Consider the following 20,565-nt stretch of genomic DNA (forward strand, 5'->3'; position numbering starts at 1 on the left):
AAAACGGGGTTCAATGCATTGAGAAGGTGGTGACTGATAGTCGAGCACGAACGAGGGCGACGGTGAGCGCAAGGTCGAACCCCGCACGACAAAGACACCATCAATCTGGACCAATAGTTTGTTTCAGCGGTCATAATCGAGGTGCATAGCTGACAAGGCCGACCGTCTCGTCCAATCTTTTTCGATCCTTTTCCGTGGCGGCAACTAGCGCGGGGGATTCTGAATGGGTGGAAGCCTGCAGTTGATGACACCCATTCCTATTATTGGAAGTTGGAGAGGAAGAGGGGTATATGCGAGGGAGGAATGAAGAGGATGGGTTGAAGGCAATCCCCCTGGCGAAATGGGATGCATTCCTTCAAAACTGCAACGTAAGCTGATTCGTTAGTACGAAACAGGCTGGTAGGCACACATCACCTGGCATCAACCAGCGAGCATGGATCCAGTCCACCCTCGGCGGTGTCACTGCAGCATCTTGATCGAAGACATGTACTATGTAGGCGTGGTTAGGGCCGTTACAGATGTCGAGGCTCACGGCTCTTGTAGCCCAAGGCCCACAACCCACTTGCCGCCCGCCGATTCCCTTCCTCCACTCGCATCGGGCCGGTCTTCCCATACAGGCTAGTCCTGGCATACAGTGGCCTAAACCCGGTCCAGGCCGGACTTCTTACATGTCCCGGTCATACAAGACCACACAAGACACCGGAACACGGCACCTGATTCGCGGTCTTGGCATACGACCTCAGCCGGGGAAACCAAAAGCTTGTCCCGCCGTACCGAAGTCTACTTACAGGGGTTGTGGGAAGGGTGTGCAGCCGGTGGAGACTCCCACTTCGGCAAACGACATCGCGCCTCGTCATGGCGTTCGTTTATCCTGAGATGGCCCTGCTAAAGCCGATGTGTGCGACGGGAGCGCTATTGGACGGGTATGTACCCCGCGTCTTGGTCTAGTGTCTAGCCGGGAGGGAATTGACCGATGTGGGATTCAGCTTGCGTCGAGCTAACGTACACGTAGGCAGGTAGAGAGACAGCACAGATAGGCCAAAAACATGCTTCCGCTTTGGGAGAGGCGAAAAGTCCTAATCTGTTGACCGAGATGAGGGTCCGTTTGCTTCGTCATGGATACCCGTATCAAACCTCCCAAAAGTCGGTGCATTTACAGACGAAGGGTTCCATGCATGGGGGCAGGAGAGGACAAGAGAAAGCCAAGTGTTCTGTGCTTTGGATCGTCGAGCCTGTTATCTCTTCCCGCCAATCCGGATCAGGAAATTCAAAATGCTGCCGCCAAGATTACCTTGCGCACTCAGCCAATGTGCATGCAGCCCAAGGCGAATGGGGGGCACTAATGGACTTTCTTTTTTTTTCTTCTTGACCGGGGCAAACAGACTACCACGTTACCAGTCCTATAGTCACATCATTCTTCTCTACGTGCCTCTCAAGGTGACTAGTTTTGTACCTGATGAGACGTATTACTAAGTTCGTATCAACTGACTTGCAACGGCCAAGACAGTGTACTGCTTAAGTGAAGCACAAAGCCACGAAAGGCTAAGTGAACATACTTGGCATTCGACTTGGCTATGAGGCTCTGGTGCGCCAAGAATAGAAGAGTGCGACCACTGAGAGTTAATTTATGATAGTGCTCGTAAAGAAGAGAGGCAATGATCAAGGTTTCCTTGCCTTGAGCAACGGCGAATAGGAGCGTGCGGACTTGGTCTCAGCTGACGTGACTCCAAATCTGGCCTCCGTGCCCAGCGCTGCGTAGTAATTGTAGTGACCGTTATGTGTGTGTTTCGTACTCCAACTCATCCGGTCACTGCCCGTCCAGTCATTGTCGAATCATCCCCCAACCCTGGCACCTTGTGATCTGCGCCGTCTGTTGCCACGCCATGCATTGCTTCCCGAGGTCCTCCTCCGGCCTTCTCAGAATGGCACAGTTTGTGTTTGAGTTGGGCGGGCGTATGCACCCTGTTCAGGGGCCAGATGACAGCTGCTGGTGTCTTTTGACGTTCTTTATTGGAGTAGTTGGAGTTGCAGCACTTGTTTACCTTGCCCAGGCTAGCTGATGTTCGCGGGCGCGATTCCGCGCGAGGGGTTCCTCGACGCAACGCAAGCCTGCTCATACTCCCACCAATGTGAACAACGCAATTCTACGTGACTGAATAGTGAACTGCATTAGACCCGGCCTTGTCGGTATGTGAGGGGATACCGAGTGTCGACCGAAGGGGGGTACGGCAGTTCCTTGCTCAACTTGGGTTGTACAACGCTGTGCTGTTGCTGTGGTGTTCTTGGCTCACACCTCTCCTTCCCTTCTAGCCGTCATGTACCATTTTCCGCCTGCTTCAAGGTTTAGGTTGCGTTCCCATGTGGCTCGTGTTGGTAGCGGGAGGCTTTGCGCAAGCGGTAGCTGCAATGCGCGGATCGGATGTGATGCATCAAGCATAAAGAACGCATCTGTCAGCGGAGCTGACTGGACTGTTGTTATCTCTAGAAAAGTTTAAATGCAAAAACAGGAATCGAGGTCGGATGAGATGCTGACTTTGACCTGAGCCCCCAAGTTCCGACAAGACTATAATCGTCTCAACTGCTGAAACCAACAACGAGCCCGACCGTTTTCATCCATCAACCGCAGAAGGATACAGACACATTTCTTTCAGTTCTTTCAAACCACGGCACTTCGATCATTGCCTTCAAGATGGTGAAAATCACTGGCAAGATTGAAAAGTTGAGAGACGAGATTGCGACGGACAACAGCCTTGCTCAGGCTCGCGACTTTGTCGTCTTAGGGGCGCCTAAACTTCCGTCCGCCGCTGGAGTCTACCTCCTCGAGAAGGTCCCCATCGTTCAGTGGCTACCTCGCTACTCACCCAAATGGCTCATCACAGATTTCATCGCCGGCCTTACGGTGGGCGTCATGCTCATCCCGCAGTCTCTGGCGTATGCAAAGATTGCAACTATCCCCATTGCCAACGGTCTATACTCTAGTTGGCTACCAGCAGCGTTTGCGGTCTTCATGGGGACTTCAAAAGGTCAGTTTTCAGCTCCAAGAGACATTTTCTGTGAAGAGCCGTTCTCTGATATTTCATGCCTGGCCTTTAGATCTCTCGACGGGACCGACTTCCATCTTGGGTCTCCTGACAGCCGAGATCGTGCACGACTTGAGCGAGGAAGGCTTCGACATCTCGGCGATCGCCTCAACAGTTGCCCTGATGGTGGGAGTCTACTCGCTGGTCATCGGTCTCTTCGGCTTGGGTTTCATCCTCGACTATGTCTCGTTCCCAGTCCTCACCGGCTTCATCTCCGCCGCCGCGCTCGTCATCGCATTCGGCCAGGTTGGGTCTCTCGTCGGTCTGACAAATGTACCATCCGGCGTCTTCAACGTCATCGGCGATGTCCTCCGCCGTTTGCCTAAGTGGGACGGTCCAACCTGTGGCATTGGAATCGGAACTCTGGTCATTCTTATCGCTCTCGAAAAGGTCGGCAAGAAATGGGGCAAGAAACACTTCGCCATCAAGCTCCTCGCCAACTCCAGAGCCGTCATTGTCCTGATCATTTTCACTCTGATCAGCTATCTGGTCAACCACAGCCGCGACAAGTCTGACTACGCCTGGAAAGTCAGTCAGGTCAGCACCCATGGCATTACCAAACCGATTGTGCCCGCCCCCAACCTAGTCCAGAAGGTTGCGACGAGAGCCATTGCCCCCCTTGTTGCCAGTACGTTGGAGCACCTGGCGGTTGGCAAGGCCTTCGGAAGGAAAAATAACTACCAGATCGACCAAAGCCAAGAGTTCAACTATTTGGGTGTTGTCAACATTGTCAACAGCTTCTTCAGCACAATGCCCGTCGGTGGTGCCATGTCTCGAACTGCGGTTGCTTCCGAGTGCGGCGTCAAGAGTCCATTGACTGGCTTGTTCACTGCTGCATTCATTCTTCTGACACTCTATGTCTTGTCCCCGGCCCTTTACTGGCTTCCGTCTGCCACGCTGTCAGCTATCATTGTAAGATTTCCTGCTCAGGATCTTAAAAGAAGACATTCTGACCCATTACTGCTTACAGATCATGGCCGTTGTCCATCTCTTTGGTCCTTTGTCCCTCTTCTACCGTTTTTGGCGCATCTCGTTCCCCGACTTTGTTGCCTCGATGGTCTCTTTCTGGGTTACCATATTTGTCTCTGCTGAGATCGGCATTGGCGCCGCGGTTTGTTTTCCACCTTCTATGAAACAATTCTTGTGAGCTAACTTTATTCTCAGGTGGGATGGAGCATCGCCTGGACAATGCTGCGCTCTACATTCGTGAAGCCCGTCATCCACTCCAGCACCAATGATATCACTCACTCTATTCCGCAGCCCATCGGCCGCATGTATAGCAGTGGCGGACGCCAGGGTACTGAGAACCGTACCGAGAACGCAGGAATCTCCGTCCCGGGCGACACCATCGTCGTCGACTTCAACGACGCCATCTTCTTCCCTAATGCGGAACGCGCCAAGACGGCAACACTCACAGCCATCAAACTCGTGTACCCACGCGTGGAGAGCAGTTTAAGCCAAGACGACCGGGAGCGTCACTGGAGTGTTGCGTCGGAGAAGAGGCTAGAGAGGTTGAGGGCGCAGAGGCAGATCCGACTCACAGAGACGCCACTTGCTGTCGTCGTGTGGGACTTTACGATGGTTCCGTTCATCGATACGACAGGTATTATGACGTTGAAGGAGCTAAAGGATGAGATTCGGCTGCATTCTGGCAAGAGTGTGCAGCTTCGCATGGTAGGCATGTCGGACAAGGTCCGCGGTCGGTTCTTGAGGGCGAAGTGGAACTTGGTCGACTTGGAAGAGTGGAGGGAAGAGGACGCAGATCTAGTATATCCTACATTGGAGGCCGCGGTGTGGGATCGCGAGAGCGATTCTGGAGCGGATGCTTCAAGTGAAAAAAAGATGTAAGACATCATGGTCGTGGTCTTGGGTCTTGACGGCCAGCTTACGAAGGGCATTGGAGTCTCTATCAGCAACATCTAAGTGCGAATTGATTCTCAGAAGCTTCAAACAGATACCTATTACGCAATTTATACCAACTATCATACTAAACCATCCACGCCTGAGCTTGAAAATAATCCCAACCCCACGAGCCTTCTGAAGTTCTTGGGGAGCCGTCTCAGGTCTCGCAGACGGATGTTAACGCCACTTTCCAAGAGCAAGCTTTCGCGTTCACTGAATTTACGATGCCTCAGCTCACGGTTGAGTGGTAAACCAGTTCAAACTGCGTTGGCAGATGCCCATCTTCTAGAGTCGAGAGCCACGCGGGGCTCATGAGTGACGTTTAATTTTGCTTGGTTCCTGCAAAAATAAGTTGGCGTCAACATCAAGTATATGACGAGATCCTTGATCCTTACCAAGTAATTATAGAGGCTGTCATGCGTCGCCTGTGTGCTGCTGCCTTCAAGAGGCTCATCCTGTATCTTCACCCAGTCAGCAAGGAAACCCTTACTGGTAAGCCACACTCGTCATTCTCTGTTGTGTCTCTTCATTGGTAAACCCTGCATCTTTGCTGCTGCCACAATTCATCCTCACAAAGGGTGGCACTTCTTGACGTTCAGGGAGGAACACCCAACTGGCTAAGAAGGGCTACCAGACTCCAACTGGTTAGGAAGAAGACTGACAGTGGCTCCAAGAACACACAGAGGCGAACCTCGCGTGATATGTCTGAAAGGGGGCACCGCCTTAGACACGGGCATACCCGGAAACGAGAGTGTAGGGTGACCTCGAGGCACGTTGACCCGCTGCCCAGCAGATGCGACTCGTGGCAGCAAAAACCCAGCTGGGCCATCCCGGGACGTTCATAAATGAAGTCCGAGGTGGTTGAGACCGTACCGCCGAAGGCCAAAGGCGGAACCGGCAGCTGGAGGGTGACGCCCCAACCCAAAGTAGGGCGGCTGGCCGATCCAAATGGCCCTGGCAATCAACTCATGCCCCAGCAAATTCCGGGCTCTCGACATCTCACCAAGAACGAATTCCTGACCGCTTAAGGCCCAGCATCGGTAGACAGGCAGGCGGAAGAGACACGAAAAGACGAGGCTGGGACACAAATGAAATGATTGTGGTGCTTACCTCGGTTGTCTGGTTTGGAAAGATCAAGCTGGCATGCCAATGTCTCTGGCTGTCTGGGATCCGAGCATCGACTCTAACGTGAAGGGGTCTGTTAGATCCCGTGTCAGCAGATGAGCCCGAATGAAAACCTTATAGTGATGAGGGCTTGCGCATTAGAGCGTCGAGGTTGAGACGATTATTGAGATCGACTTGTGGGGTAATGATGAGATGAAGATGGAAGGATGGAAGGATGGGATGGTAAGAAGATGGGAAGATGGGAAGATGGGAAGATGGGAAGCAAGTTGTAATATGAGAAGGGAAAGTTGGAAGGAAGGCGGGTTGGCGGATGAGAGTCAGGGTGAGTGTGAGAAGAAAGTGGGGACGGGGGGCTCAAGGGCCACGAAGAGCAGCAAGGAATCTTTTTTGCAACGACCGTCACGTGAGTGAAGTCTGTAGTAATTGAAAGAAGCAGGGCAAGGTGGCAGGTTTGAAGAAAAGATGTGAAAGGGGCAGGAGCAGGAGGAGGAGAATGTGGGAGCAGATGCGAGATGATGGCCGACATGGTAAGATCCAAAGACTGGATGAAGTGTGGGGGAAACAGCGGTTCGAAGGCAATGTTGATGATGAGGCGAAGGAAAGAAAATAGAAGAGAGGTATAGGCCTGTTGGGCGCGTCTCCGGGTTGTGGTTCTTGTGGTTTGTAGGAGATGAGGTTGGTGTGAGAATCTCAAGGATGAAGAGAGGTAAAGGTAAAGGTAGAGGTGGGCCCGGTATTGGGGAATGGGAGGTATGGATAAAGTAGAAGGAAAGAGAGATGTTGAATTATGCCGGGCCGCTTGGAATAGACAAGACAGGGCACTAAAAACTTTGCAGAGCTCGTGGAAAGTGAAGAAAGGAAAGATGAAAATAAAATCAGTGGGCGGTGAGAGAAATTGACGTTGGTGAAGTCGATTAACAGACAGTAGGAGTAGGAGCAGGTGCCTCTGGGTTGACGCCGGTGAATGAATTGAATGAGCAGCTGCTCCTTCCATCTGGGCCAAGCCGGACTTCACCTCCAAGAAGCGGGACATATATAAGTAAACAATCCCGACTTATCTCTCTCACCCACAGGGCTTCCTTTCCATACAACCAACTTCTCTGCAAACAACCCACTCCATTATCCGACTTCGCCTCAATCGCAAGGGACTACTCCGAACAGTACGCACAACCAGCGATCACTTTCTACTCTTGCTTTTCTACCTCGACCAGTTCCATCTGCCGTTGGCTCTCCTGCCATCCATCCATCTGAGGTATGTTCACGCGATGTCGTTCCTTGTTCAGCTAGGCATTGTCTCCATCGCTTCCAAAACTCGACATGCTTACTCACACGCACGCCCAGACAGACAATCATCGCAAGCTTGTCACAATGGCCAAGATGGTGAACAAGAAGACCGTTCACGCTGACTCCAAGGAGGACAATGTAAGTCCGCCTTCACACCTCATTTGTGCCCGTCTCATCACTCAAGGCCGAGCTAACGCGAGACAAACACGCACAGCTTGAGGAAGGCTACGTCCTCATCAAGAAGGACAACAACAAGGAGCGCGCCGCTTTCTTGTCCGCTCTTCAGCGACAGCACCAGGACAATCTCATCACCTTCGAGAAGATCCTTGCGGCCGAGAAGGCCAAGGTTGACGCTCTCGAGACGGTCTGCAGTGCTCAGCTGTCCCAGATCACCGCCCTCATGTCGGAGATCACTGCTCTCAACACTGATATCTTGCACCTCAAGCGGGAGCAGGGCGCCTCCAAGGGTAACAAGGAGGATCATGTCGCCAAGAGCCAGTAGGCTACAGAAGCCAAGGCTGAGATCAAGGAAAGCGGCTGCTATTTGACTTGAGTGCCACAGTCACGATACCTTCTTCTCAGAGGCCAAGTCGTCTGGTGATTGAGCCACTGGCCAAGGGCACAGGACGTATCACCAGGAGCGCTGGGTGGAATCAGGCGGCTGCTTTTCATTGAGGATAGATAGACAAACAGACAGGTGGGTATTATGCCCTTTTGACAACTTGCCATCGGTTCTTCAACATGCTCAGATGCCTACACCTGGAATATTCCCACAAACACAAACAGCTTGACGTCGCTTGTCCCATTCCCTCGAAATCCAACGCAGAGATGTGATTAGACCGAAAGATAATTCTGACTCTAGAATGTCAATGTTGACATGGGCTTCACTCGTCATCGATTTCTCTACAGAGGAGACTGGAAATCTAATTTTTTGGGTGTCGGGATGGGCTATCCTTGTTGTTACCTTGCTACTTGCAAGCCAACTCGAAGGAGGTCCCTTACAGCCATTACTCGGGGCCCCCGTTCTGCGCCAGCGATCCATTCACTATTGATGAAGCTCAGGTCGACCCCAGCCATACCAAAGTCATAAATTCGCGTAGTTCGGCTCGACCTGAGTCCGGGCACATACAGCAGCTCCCAGCGCGATCAGCCTGCCCTCCAGCTCCAACGCCGTTGGAGACGAGGATCCACCGCAGGATTTGGAAGCAGAGTTAATGATTATCGACTGCCGATTTTGGAGACCTTTACACAAATCCTTGAATATTTCGTCACATCACGAGGGTCACGGGCATCCTGCCTGTTCGTAAGCTCGCACTTCTGATGCTTACATGGGATCAGCACTGCAGCGCATCACCTCCTACTTCCACGCCAGCCCGTTGGCGTTGACATACATCGTGCCATATTTCTATGCACTATACGGGCTGATAAATGCTCGTATGTGCCCAAGAAACCATTTCTCGATGTTCGCTTGATCGTGCCAACGCTTCAGCCGGCCCCGACTGGGTGGAGCCAGAGTGGAGGCCCCGGGACAGACACGGCGCACCTGCCCCAGCCACAGCCACCGAAGCCCGGAAATCTACTGAGCCACAGAGACCCCTGCAGCTCAAAGCCCAGATGGTGGACCGATCCACTTAGGCGGTGTCCCGATTGGGCTACCCCGGGCACTTGCACACCGAGGATCAGCGGGGCAGTTTTCTCGGTGTATCAACAATTTTATTTTCGGGCATCCCACTCTGCGAGCGGCCCTCGAAAGACATTATTCCCCAAGCGTCGCCCGCGCAAAACCCATCACCGAAAAAAGAGACGCCCCTCCCAGTCCCGAATTGAGCAGGATATGCTCGATACCCCCTCACGATGGCGTCCCAAGAACAGAACATGCCCTTCATAAAAAACCTGGCCTCCAGCGGTTCGTCCCCCCAGATCAGCAACCCGTCGCAAAGCCGGGGGAGGCGCGCAAACCGCCCTCCCCGGAGCTTTCGCGCGAACCTCCTAGGACATTTGAACTGACCGGGGCGAGACGCTCTACCCGTACAGACCGCAAGCTCCGCACGCAGTCCCTGACCTCCCTCCAAACCTTCCTCGGCTCGCACCGCTCCCTCACCCACCTCGACGCCCTCAAGCTCTGGAAGGGCCTCTTCTACGCAATGTGGATGTGCGACCGACCCATCCCGCAGCAGAACCTCGCCGCCGAGCTCGCCGGCCTGACGGCGTGCCTCCGCAACAAGGACGTGCCCACCTGGCTGTCCGCCTTCTGGGAGACCCTGTCCCGGCAGTGGACCGACATCGACGTCCTCCGCATGGAGAAGTTCCTGCTCCTCGTCAGGCGGACCTTCGCCTCGGGCCTGCAGTGGGTCAAGGACGGCAAGTACGCCGAGTCGCGCGCCGCCCCGCTGCTCGCCGTGCTCGCCGAGTGGCCCTTCGAGCTCGAGGGCGACCTGCGCAAGGTCCCCATCGGCATCAGGCTTCACGGCGTCGACCTCTGGGTCGACGAGCTCGACAGGCTCGAGATGTTGAAGGAGGACGACGACAAGGCCGTGGCGTTCGCGAAGAAGGTCAGCGAGCTGGTCGACCCGCTCAAGAGGTCGCCCATCAAGACCGTCCGCGCCAAGGCCGCCGAGGCCGTCGAGGACGATAGGTTGCCGTGGATCGAGAGCAAGGCTGTCGAAGAGGAGGCGGATGACATGGACGAGGACGAGGACGATGAGGACGACGAATGGGGTGGCATCGACGACAAATGAGGAAGGCGAAAAATCCTTGTGTCTTTGCATCGGGCGGTGAAAACGGCGTTTTTTTGGTTTCAAAACGGGAGGCATCACTTTACAAACTTTCAGGGAACTCTTGGGCGGTGGCGGGAACCAAAAAGAGAAGCAAGTATTATGTACGCAACGCTATTCTATAGTATACATTGATAACCAATGGCTCTGGTTTTGCCGGCCAGACCTGTATCTCAGCTTGGCGGCGGTCCCGTTCTTCCCATCTTGGTCTATCTGGGTATCTCGACTTTTGAAGAAAACACTTCCCTCCCATGCCTCGCTTTCCGCCTCTCTCAAGCTGCATGCTATCCAGTGCCGTTGCAGGCGATGGCCCATCTAGACCCGGATCATGTTGCCCCGATGGTAACTTTGTCCCAGCCCAAGGGACCAGGGGCCTCATATGTGCCGCGCTTCGAGATGACCCTGCCAAGACCTTGGTGGATCTCGGCCTGAAACGGCTCAAAAGGCACCTTTTCTCCGTCGATGCTGATGTAACCGTCATCTTGGTTGCGGGGGATGATACGGTAGGCCGAGATTTTGCGGTACGACACGAGAGGATTGTCAAAGAACTTGCCATTGTCCAAGGACAGGAGCATGCTAAGCTGAGAGGTGACCGACACGTCTCCGTCAATGCAGACGAGATCCATGAGGCCATCGTTGGCGCATGCTGCGGCGAAGAAGTTGGTATCGGCAGCCATGTATCCCATCTAGGGATTGTCAGCAATGGTTTCGTCAAAACTGGCAACACACGTAAACTCACATTTCCACAATAAAAGTTGACCATCTTATGGTGAGGAATCAACTCCCAGCCTTCCGGAAGGTCGTCCTTGATGGTGCCGAACCTCAAAGGTGGCAGGCCTTGCGGGCCGGCGGCTTGGTTCGAGCCAGGAGCTTCCAGAGTGCCCATATTTTCCGCCAATGTCTTGTTCGCTTGTCGCTTGTAATGCTCCTTGACGCCGTGCTTATCGTCGATCTCCACCTTGACGGCAAGGTCGCACGGATAGCACTTCTTCTCAAATATCCTCACTAGGAATCCCCAGGTGAATCGTGCGCCTCCCATCCATCGCAAGTGTTCGGTGGCCAGGTCACTCTCGGCCACGATACCAAGTGCCTGACTCAAGAAGCTTAGTGTCCGTTGATCTCCCTGCGTGATGCTGATCAGATCCAGCGGTATCTCAACCCCCTTGATGATGGCGAGAGCAGCAAGCGACGGCCGGTACGTGCCGTTGAGATTGCAGCTCATCGCATTGCCGGAGCCGCAGGGAATATGCGAGACTGCGATGTTCTGCAGCGCTCGCATGGCGTCGGGACGCTTTCCCAGACCGTTGAAGACTTCATAGGCCAAGCCATCGCCCGAGCAGATAACAATGGTGTCGAAAGCGTCCACGTCGATCTCTTCCGCTACCTCAACCGCTTGACCTGAGTAAGTCGTCAGGATCATATCCATGGGCATGCGCGCCGCCTTGAACAGTGGCTCGCAGTCGACCTGCCACTTCTTCTCGGCGCCCCCTGGTCCGGCGTGCGGGTTCACCAGCACTTTGGCTCTCTTGCATCGTTTTGCTGGCCCGTATGCTTTCGTCAAGAGCGTCTCGATCCATGCCCTCACGTCTGTGCTATCAGCGTCGTTGACGGTGAAGGTCAACGTCGCGGCCTGTACCCGGTGTTTGGCGACGTGGTTTGCGTAGTCAATCGTAAGGATGCTGTCAGTCTGCTCGGCCCAGAGGACGTCGTAGAAAGGGATGGTATGCGTTGCTGGAGCTGTTTTCCCGGCTGTCGTTAGCAAGACGAAGAAAGTGTCATGAGGGTCATGACGACTGACCTGATGCGCCAAACCCTGCGAAACCGCAAGTTCGGTTGGCTTGCTTTGCTGTCGGGTCTTGGAGGGGTTAGCTACGCGAGCGCACCGCACAAAGTTGAGCTCGGTGAGCGAAACCCACCATTCAGAAGTAGATTCGCCGGGGTCAGGGTCAGAGACTTGTTGCCATCGATCTTGATAGTGTCGGGCAGGCCATTTCGCGACGCGGGCTTGCCATAGGACTGCGACGACTCGGAAATGGACTCGGGCACGGCGGGGGCCGCGGAGTTCGGGCTAGCGACGGTCGCCATCGTGAAAGAATATCGCGGAGGCTCCAGGGATCGTAGTTCACATGCCACGTTGGGTCCGGAACGGGTCTCTTGACGCAGTGGGAACGATGTTCGGGCCCCAGAAGAATAAATTCGTGTTTATCTAAGTTGGATGGTTGAAAATGATGGGACAAGTGGGCAGACACGGGGGGAAATAGCTGTTAAGACTAGCAGAGACCTTGAGCGGAAGAAGGGGTAAGAATCAATGCTAACACGAGCCGCGACAAGACATTATTGTCAGTTGTCGAGTATGGGAGGCCCTTGCTCGGTGCTGCAGCTGATCCTGCTGGTGCTGCCTTTGCAGTCACCCTTCAGGCACGGAGAGAAACAAAAGCAGGCGCTGTTGAGCCGGCAGACCAAACCTGATGAGTAACGGCGCAGGAGCAGCAGCAGGATAGGAATAGTTCGAGAGGTTAGAAAGAGCAGGGCCCGAGGCCCATCGCGGACGAGTGTGAGCACCTGGGTCATGCCAGCGCAAGAATGGACTGGTCGGCGCTGCAGGAGCCGGGAAGGGTGGCACGGGTCACCCACCATGGCACGGATAAATCGGAGATTGACCTCAGGAACGGATAGAGAGGTACATGGCCATTCAGCCTGGGCGTGATGCGGGGGTCATGTACCTCGCTAAGGGAGGGATGGGGCATGGATACCAGAGCTGTGATAAGCCGGACACAGACACGGATGCAGGCTGCAGCAGACCCAACCCGTCCCTTAATGCGGTGGCCCGCGGGCCCCGGGCGGTTGCACAGGGCCGGGGCCACTGGGCCGTGGAGCTGCTGCACAGCTGCGATGGAAGCCCCCGACGTGGCGATGCAGCTTGGGGTCAACACAATGAGACCGGCCAGAACTGCCGCGACCATCAACCCGGGCGGGGGTGGGCTCGTCGCCAGACGTCTGGTGTAAGTTGCAGACTGTTTCTGACGAAAAGGCGCAGACTTCCAACAGAGCAAGGTACGCATGTGAGTTGAGGTGAGACGGGTAGGTGAGGCGACAGCCCCGTTCAGGTACGGGGCAAACACCTTATCTCGGGGGTGGCTGCGGGGGGGGATTGGAAGCCAACAATGCGATATGTCTGGCCGAGATGGTGATTTGTCCGACCACCAATACAGGTTGTGGTGTGGGCAAGCCTGTCAGGCACTGGATGGCAATGACGATAGGGACACTAACCAGGCGAATCGCGCGATGACCGGCCTGACGCTGCTTGGCTGCCGTAAAAATGCATACCTGATGTCATACCTTTCCGGGCATACATGTAAAACTGTAAAAAGGCGTTCGCCCGTTGGGGCTCGGGCTTGTCTTTGTCTTCAGACGATGAGCGAGCGCCGTCGGGCTCTTCATACCGCAAGCATCGAAAAACCCAACGAGGGCGATAGAAGCATACCGGAGACGTCAGCGTCAGCGGTTTAACGTTCGAGGTACGCGTTGGAAAAGATACGTATCTGGACACTGCCGTTACATGCGTAAAGAAAGACGGCTAGCTCAACGTGGGAGCCTTCAATTGTGTTCGTGTGTCCACGCGTGTCCATATACATATAGACATTACGGATAGCTGAGTGGCATTCGGCGGCTTCCATTGCCGGTCTCCCCAATGGGCCCAATTGCGGGAGCGGAGATTCCCTAAGCAGCGACGGCAAATGGGGACGACACCTGTCCCACCGCCTCGTAGCCAATCAGGCCGCCCCGTGCCGTCTTAATCGGGCAATAATTGACCAATCAGCTGTGGGCCGCAACAACCACGTACCGACCACATATCGGACTCTCTCACACACAATCTCGCTGCTCATATGGCCCTTTGACTCACAACAGCTCCTTCATTGACTGCTCAAGTGACTAGGGTTTGGTGTCCCTCCGTTATTTACCGGTCAATCGATCCCGTCTGAAGCCATTCCGACCGCCATCTCATCTCGACTCACCAATCCAATCCCTCGCGCAAACCACACAAAACCCCGCCCGCAATGGCCTCTCAACCTCCGGTCGCGGGGTCCGATGCCGCCCTCCCGCTCATCGACATCAAGCCCCTCCTCAAGAAGATGTGGCCCGTCCCGGACGCCGGTCTCAACGTGACCCCCGATGAGATCGCCGACGCCATCTCCCACTTCTTCACTCACCAGGTTTCCGACGCCCAGGCCGCCTCCCTCCTTATCTCTCTGCACTTCACCAACCTCGACCGCCGCGCCGATGTCATGGCCCGTTCGGCCTACGTCATGCGCCAGGCCGCCGCAAAGGTCGACTTCGCCGACCTGTCAAGGGTTGTGCAGAGCAAAGGGCTGGCGGCCGGCGGCTACGCCGGCGGGCTGTGCGACATCGTCGGCACGGGCGGCGACTCGCACAACACGTTCAACATCAGCACCACGGCCAGCATCCTCGCCAGCTCGCTCCTTCTCGTCGCCAAGCACGGCAACCGCGCGAGCACCTCAAAATCCGGCTCCGCCGACCTCGTGAACAACATGCTGCCCCGCCCGCCCGTGCTCATGGCCGTGTCCCCGGCCACCATCTCGCGGGTGTACTCGGCCACCAACTACGGTTTCCTCTTCGCGCCCGTCTTCCACCCCGGCATGCGCTACGTCGCGCCCATCCGCAAGGAGCTGCCCTGGAGGACAATCTTCAACCTCTTGGGCCCCCTGGCGAATCCCGTCGAGGACATCCTCGAGGCCCGCGTCATCGGCGTCGCGAGAAAGGAGCTTGGCCCTGTGTTCCTGGAGGCGCTGAAGATCGGCGGCTCCAAGAAGGCCATGATCATCTGCGGCGAGGAGGAGTTGGACGAGGTGAGCTGCGCGGGGCCGACGCTGGTGTGGAGACTCACCGAGGCCGCCGACGGGGAGATTGTGACCGATCACTTCAAGGTGCAGCCCAGTGACTTCGGCCTCAAGACACACCCCCTGAACACTGTCTCGCCGGGTAAGGAGCCCGCCGAGAACGCCGAGATTCTGAGAAGAATATTGGAAGGTGAAATGGCAGACGACGACCCCATCCTCGAGTTCGTCTTGATGAACACAGCCACACTGTTTGTGGCATCGGGTATCTGCGAGGCGGAGTCGAGCAACATGGGTCCCGGTGATGATGGCCAGGTCATTACGGAAAGGGGACCCGGTGGAGGACGATGGAAGGAGGGCGTGCGCAGGGCGCGCTGGGCTGTCAAGAGCGGCGAGGCCTGGAAACAGTGGAAGGCATTCGTCGACGTTACCAACGGATTCAATTAATGAGGGAGACATGTGTGGATTTAAAGGCAAAACAAGGCACGAAAGGGGGGTTTCACCGGGATTGGAAGGACGGGATGGATATCACGGCCATTGGTGCGCATCCGACCCAAGGCGCCCAGCATACGGGGCAGCTTCGACGGGATCTGGAGTCTCAAAGCTTTTTGTAGCCCATTTCTATCACAACTTTTGATGCACCATATCCTTGTGTCGGCACATGCTGCAGAGCAAATGCCTACGCCCCGACCTTTTCCCAGCCTTGGCTTCCCGCTTACCGAGGAAAGATATCCGCCCATGACCGTCTGGAAACGCTTCCGCTACTCGGGTATTCGGACTGCACAAATCGCAACACTGACCCCGTCATCCAGCTCATACCGGCTTAAGCCGGTGCCATATCCCTAGATGCCGGTGTACAAAGGTACACATCTGCCCTTTTAGGCGAAGATGGTAACCTCTGGCCACCGCTCGTGCGCCGCCTTCTTCAGAGTCTCGGCCTCGCTGCTTCTCCACGCCTTCAGAACGTCGTAGACCTCGGTGGCAAGCTCGAAAGTGGCGTCGGGCGCCTTGACTACGTTGGCGAGATCGCTCTCGGCCTTGGAACTATCCTCGCCGAGCACTCTTCGCGTCTTGAGGGCGGCAACGATGTGAGACGGCTTGGACTTGTTGTTCGCCAAGAAATCCTCGTTGTACTTCTTCAGGTCGCCAGCGGGGGGTGTAAACTCCGACTTGATGAGCTCCTGGACCTTCGCCGGCAGGCTCTCAAGGGCGGGTCTGACGACGTGAGCAAACTCGACAACACGCTCGTGGACTCCCGGGTGAGACTCATCAAGTGCGCGGGCAGCGTTGAGGCAACGCAGCGCAAGAACGTACTTTTCTGTGGATATTGTTAGCAGTTTGATTTTTGAAGATAGTTAGTGTAAATCGGGGTAAAACCTACTCCTGCGCAGGTAGACATCGAAGCCAGCAAACTGAGCCTGGATGTCATTGGGGCTGAATTGCAAGAGAGGAACGACAAATCGCATCGCGGCGCTCAGGGGCTCGGCATCCAGGAGCTTCACGCCGAGAGGGTCGTCATCCTTCTTCTTGGGCTCTTCGCTGGGCTTGCCCTTGTTGGGGTCTTGCTTCGCCGCGCGGTCGGCCGCCTCCCGCTCCAGACGTTGCTGCTCCTTCTTGGCCTTCTTGGCGGCCTTCTTTCTCTCGGAAGCATCGTCGCCGTTGGTGCCGTTGACGCCGTTTGCTGACGGGCGGTCAGCTCTCTTAAGATAGATGGCGACAGCGTCCAATGCAGCTCTTGAGTAGAAGGGGTGGTCGCGAAGGTGGTCCTCCCACCGGACCATATCAACGTAAGCCCGAATCTGGCCCTTCCTCAGGGAGAAGCTGTGGAAGTCGAATTGGTCCTCTTGCCAAACGTCAAAGATGCTGTGGACGGTGTGGAACCGCTTCAATGCCAAGGCGTCGTCGCCCTGTCTGGCGGAGGCCTCGCCATCCTCGGTCAGGAACCAGACGCACTGCATGTCCAGGAGATCCGCAAGGGGGCCACCGACAGTGTCTGCCCTGGTGAAGAGACCCATGGTCTTCAACGCCTTCTCGTTCTCGTTGTTACGCAGCTGATACTTGGCCGCCTTGGTGTTAATGTAGCGATCCCTGGTGTCAAGAGATCGAGCTTTGTCCATGGCCTCAGAAGCCTTCTGGAGGTCGCCCTGGTGCTTAAATATCCTGGCCTTGGTCATGTGGAAGTCAACGCTGTCGGGAACCTTTTCGATGGCCTTGTCGATAAGCTCGTGGGCCTTGGTCAAGTCGCGACTCAGGTGGTAGTTGTAATGTTGAGCGAGGAAGTAGAGCGCAGCAGCCTCTCCCTTTGAGCGATCGCCGTTGGCCGATTCCGAGCTGGACGCCTGCGACTTGATGTACTCCTGAGTGAGAGCCTCCAAAACCTCCTTCTTGGACGAGTCGGAGTAGAGGTGCTTCAGGTTGGCGAATGTCGACGGGACACCCTTGTTGAACATGAGCGTCAGGTATTCCTTCGCCGCGCTGCGGAAATCATCGCCTGCGAGAGATGTTAGTGACCATACGCGGGTGTTCGGGTGTTAAGCAGACTTACCAGACAGGAAGTTCAGGGGCTGGCGGCGAGGGGCATCTGAACGCGGGAACTTCTTTGAGTAGGCCTCGTAGATCTGTTTCCTGGCATCCTGATCGTTCTCGGTAAAGGCGTGGGCGCTCTCGAGTCCTTCGAAGTAGGCAGGGCGGTCGGCGTTTCGCTCAACGAGAGCCTCCCATGCGGCGATGGCCTCCTCCTTCTTGCCCAGCTTGGACAGATACTTGGCGCGCAGCTCCAAGAACTCCAGCCTGTCGAGGTTGTGCTTGGCTGCGGACTCGAGATGCTCGAGGGCTCTTTGGTAGTCGCCCTGCTCCGCGATAATGGTGTTCTTGTACATGACGGCTTCCGAGTTCTCGTAGTCGCCCCGGGAGGGCGTGGCCTTCATAGTGCCCTCGTAGGTGGTGAGAACGTTCTCGGCGGCGGGCAGGTCACCTGCCAGGTGGTGGGCGATGGCCAGGGCGGTCCAGCTCTGGCGCAGCTGGGGGCGCGCCTGCAGCATGGCGGTGCGGCTCTGGATATAACCGGCATAATCGCGCATCTGCACTTGGAGGATAGCCAGATCGCGCTGGATCTGGGTAGACTCGGGCTCAAGCTTCAGGGCGAACTTGTAGGCCTTGATGGCCTCCTCAAAGTTCTTGTTGGCGCGGTAAAGCAGGCCGTAGACGTGCCAGCAAATGTGCGACTTCATGTCCACCGTCAGAGCCTCCTTGCCCAGCACGAAAGCCTCCTCGGTCTTGCCCTGCGCATTCATGATGAGGGCCTTCATGGCCATTGTGTCGCCATGCTTGGGGTTCTTCTTGAGAATGAGATCGGCGGACTTGAGGCCGCGCTTGTACTGCTTGTCCTCATAGGCGCGGATGACGGCTCGAAAGAGGGAAGCCTCTTTCGAATTGAGAGGTTGCGGCATCGGGTCGGTGTTGGGCCGGAGATTGAATCGCCGGGATTACAATGGAGACAAATGCGGTCGTCGAGGGATCCGAGTCTAGTCGGACGAGGCCAAGGGAGTTTGGAGTCGCCGGATGCAAACTCTTCGGAAGGTTGGTCCGGAGGACTCTTTGGAGGGGTCCTCGGGGGGGCGAAGGAGGGGTAGCTGCAGTCGCGTGACCGAACAGCTGTCGTAAAAGAAAAAGATGGAGCGGACGATGAGATGCGAAGAACAGGAGTCGGCTGTGTCGGGGACCGAATCTCGTGCCTTGGCGGGGTTGAGGTGGGATGTTGAAGCTGTCGGGTGCGAGTCCACAATCGGAGCTGCAGTTCGAGTCGACGCAAATGAAGTTGGAGAAGGGTTCGGCCACACAGATGTTCCAAGGCTGGGCGTGGGCCGTGGGCGTGGGCGGACAGCGTTCACTTGTGTGGGCTCTGGCTTCAGTGACCGCCAATGCGGGCTCAGAGCACCAACCCACCCTCCATAGCCAGAGTCTACGGGCGTCCACGTCTAACGGCACGGCAGGCTAATGGTGGGGCAAACCCCGACACTCGTCCGTTTCCATTCACCGCATCGCATATGTGCGCACGTCCCACCCGCAACCGCTGCTGGGCAAATACTTCCTGCAGCCCACCATGGCTACCATGCCGGCGGCAGTCTGTAGCCTCACCCATTGGAGTCACTTCTAATCAACGACGCCTACAATACAGGGCTCCTCCCATAAAGCCGGTGCTACAGAATAAGTATTGCTCCGCGCCAACTCGGACAACAACCACAAAGGACAAGAGGGGATGCAAGTAGCAAGTTTGAGGGGCGTGTTTTACAATGTTTGGGAGTCCATCATTAATCGTTTGCCCTGATAGTACAGAATTGGTACACTATATACTGGTATACAACAACGTCTAAACCCCATTGTGCACCCTCTAATGTTGGTTTCTTTACCGGTCACCCCCCTTTGGCACCGGCGCCCTCTGCCTCCACCCCTCTAGGGCCTCTTCCCACGTATCCACAGACTCGCCGCATCTCTGCTTGACCATATCCCAGGTTCGCGTACGCACGATGTTCTCGACGCCCTTCTCCTGTCGGATCAGCATGGCCAGCTTTTCCGTCCGTGGCTCCCGAGGGAAGAATCTCCCCGAGTATGGATCCAGACGCTCGTCAACCACCCGCTCCTTGTCCTTAGCATCCTCTATTTGCCGCAGCAGGGCCTCTGGGTCATCTGGATCGCTGCTGGCTGCGACAACTCCGCAATAATGCAGCACCTCCGCTCGCGCATGCCATGTCGGGAACAACGCTTGGTCCTTGAAGTTCTGGCAGGCTTGGGCGTCAATCTGTCGTGGGAAAGCCCGGGGCGTCCGCTGTGAAGTCGATGTAGGGTCGAAGCCGGCCCGGGCGGGTGTCACGAGAGCATTGAGGTTCTGGGCTATCGAGTCGTCGATACTCGCACGCGAGAGTCTAAGAAAGTCTGGGCAGTTTGCGTTAGACCTCTGTCGACTTCCAGAGTCTCGGGTGTGCCGGAGGAACTCACCTTTCAAGGCTCCTGTCGAGAAGCAGAACTGCGGTGTAAGATGTGGTTGGGGCGGCGGTTGGGTCATGATGTCGGCTGACGAAGGGTTTGCGGATTTTGCGCCGGCCGCCACGGAAGACGCCTCTTTCTTCCAAATTACGCCCGCCACGTTGAACAGTGTTTCTCGGGATCGGGTAGAGTTTTCGGTTATAGACGCTGCGCCAGCTTTTGTTTCAAGGTACAGCGAAGTCGTGGAGATGGAGAACGAATCTCGGATGACGATGATGATTATGATGATGGTTATGGAGCACGCACTCGATTACGTCGACGGCAGCTGTACCATAGTGTAGGCTGGGGGAGCTCGGGACATGGAGTGCCTGGACTGGGCGCTGGTGGGCTGATGGAAGAGCTCCGACTGGTACCAGACAGCCTGCCAATCATAACTCGCTTATGAAAGCTTGGTGGGGTTCCGTCCGGAAGATCCTCGGTAAAGAACTACTGGTCTGTGCCCGCGCCGCCTGCCGGTGCCTGTGCTTTTGCTCTGCTTCTGTGCTCCCCTCCCTCGACCCA

The 20,565-nt window shown here is 55.8% G+C and overlaps 7 protein-coding genes across 7 annotated transcripts; 4 read left to right on the forward strand and 3 right to left on the reverse strand.

The window, feature by feature from the left end:
• Positions 1 to 2,689: 2,689 nt before the first annotated feature.
• On the forward strand, positions 2,690 to 4,928 carry EsH8_I_001549 (uncharacterized protein; the record flags this gene model as incomplete). Its single annotated transcript, XM_083268962.1, has 4 exons — positions 2,690 to 3,023; positions 3,094 to 3,992; positions 4,051 to 4,191; positions 4,245 to 4,928. The coding sequence occupies 4 exons, from the start codon at positions 2,690 to 2,692 to the stop codon at positions 4,926 to 4,928; spliced, it is 2,058 nt and encodes a 685-aa protein (XP_083119400.1).
• A 2,496-nt stretch (positions 4,929 to 7,424) lies between these two features.
• Positions 7,425 to 7,893, forward strand: EsH8_I_001550 (uncharacterized protein; the record flags this gene model as incomplete). The annotated part of the gene is made up of 2 exons (XM_083268963.1): positions 7,425 to 7,529; positions 7,606 to 7,893. 2 exons carry the CDS (start codon positions 7,425 to 7,427, stop codon positions 7,891 to 7,893), a joined length of 393 nt encoding a protein of 130 aa, XP_083119401.1.
• A 1,352-nt stretch (positions 7,894 to 9,245) lies between these two features.
• On the forward strand, positions 9,246 to 10,129 carry EsH8_I_001551 (nucleolar protein,Nop52-domain-containing protein; the record flags this gene model as incomplete). The annotated part of the gene is made up of 2 exons (XM_083268964.1): positions 9,246 to 9,297; positions 9,426 to 10,129. The coding sequence occupies 2 exons, from the start codon at positions 9,246 to 9,248 to the stop codon at positions 10,127 to 10,129; spliced, it is 756 nt and encodes a 251-aa protein (XP_083119402.1).
• A 362-nt stretch (positions 10,130 to 10,491) lies between these two features.
• On the reverse strand, positions 10,492 to 12,250 carry EsH8_I_001552 (ATP-NAD kinase-like domain-containing protein; the record flags this gene model as incomplete). Its single annotated transcript, XM_083268965.1, has 4 exons — positions 10,492 to 10,851; positions 10,905 to 11,902; positions 11,964 to 12,020; positions 12,082 to 12,250. 4 exons carry the CDS (start codon positions 12,248 to 12,250, stop codon positions 10,492 to 10,494), a joined length of 1,584 nt encoding a protein of 527 aa, XP_083119403.1.
• A 1,973-nt stretch (positions 12,251 to 14,223) lies between these two features.
• On the forward strand, positions 14,224 to 15,468 carry EsH8_I_001553 (anthranilate phosphoribosyltransferase; the record flags this gene model as incomplete). Its single annotated transcript, XM_083268966.1, has 1 exon — positions 14,224 to 15,468. The coding sequence occupies one exon, from the start codon at positions 14,224 to 14,226 to the stop codon at positions 15,466 to 15,468; it is 1,245 nt and encodes a 414-aa protein (XP_083119404.1).
• Positions 15,469 to 15,899: 431 nt separating this feature from the next.
• EsH8_I_001554 (peptide alpha-N-acetyltransferase complex A subunit NAT1) lies at positions 15,900 to 18,470 on the reverse strand (the record flags this gene model as incomplete). The annotated part of the gene is made up of 3 exons (XM_083268967.1): positions 15,900 to 16,339; positions 16,403 to 17,512; positions 17,567 to 18,470. The coding sequence occupies 3 exons, from the start codon at positions 18,468 to 18,470 to the stop codon at positions 15,900 to 15,902; spliced, it is 2,454 nt and encodes an 817-aa protein (XP_083119405.1).
• Positions 18,471 to 19,426: 956 nt separating this feature from the next.
• EsH8_I_001555 (caffeine-induced death protein 2) lies at positions 19,427 to 20,083 on the reverse strand (the record flags this gene model as incomplete). The annotated part of the gene is made up of 2 exons (XM_083268968.1): positions 19,427 to 19,953; positions 20,017 to 20,083. 2 exons carry the CDS (start codon positions 20,081 to 20,083, stop codon positions 19,427 to 19,429), a joined length of 594 nt encoding a protein of 197 aa, XP_083119406.1.
• Between the last annotated feature and the right edge of the window lie 482 nt (positions 20,084 to 20,565).

Source organism: Colletotrichum jinshuiense, chromosome 1 (assembly GCF_051148585.1).
Source record: "Colletotrichum jinshuiense chromosome 1, complete sequence".
NCBI classification, from domain to species: domain Eukaryota; kingdom Fungi; phylum Ascomycota; class Sordariomycetes; order Glomerellales; family Glomerellaceae; genus Colletotrichum; species Colletotrichum jinshuiense.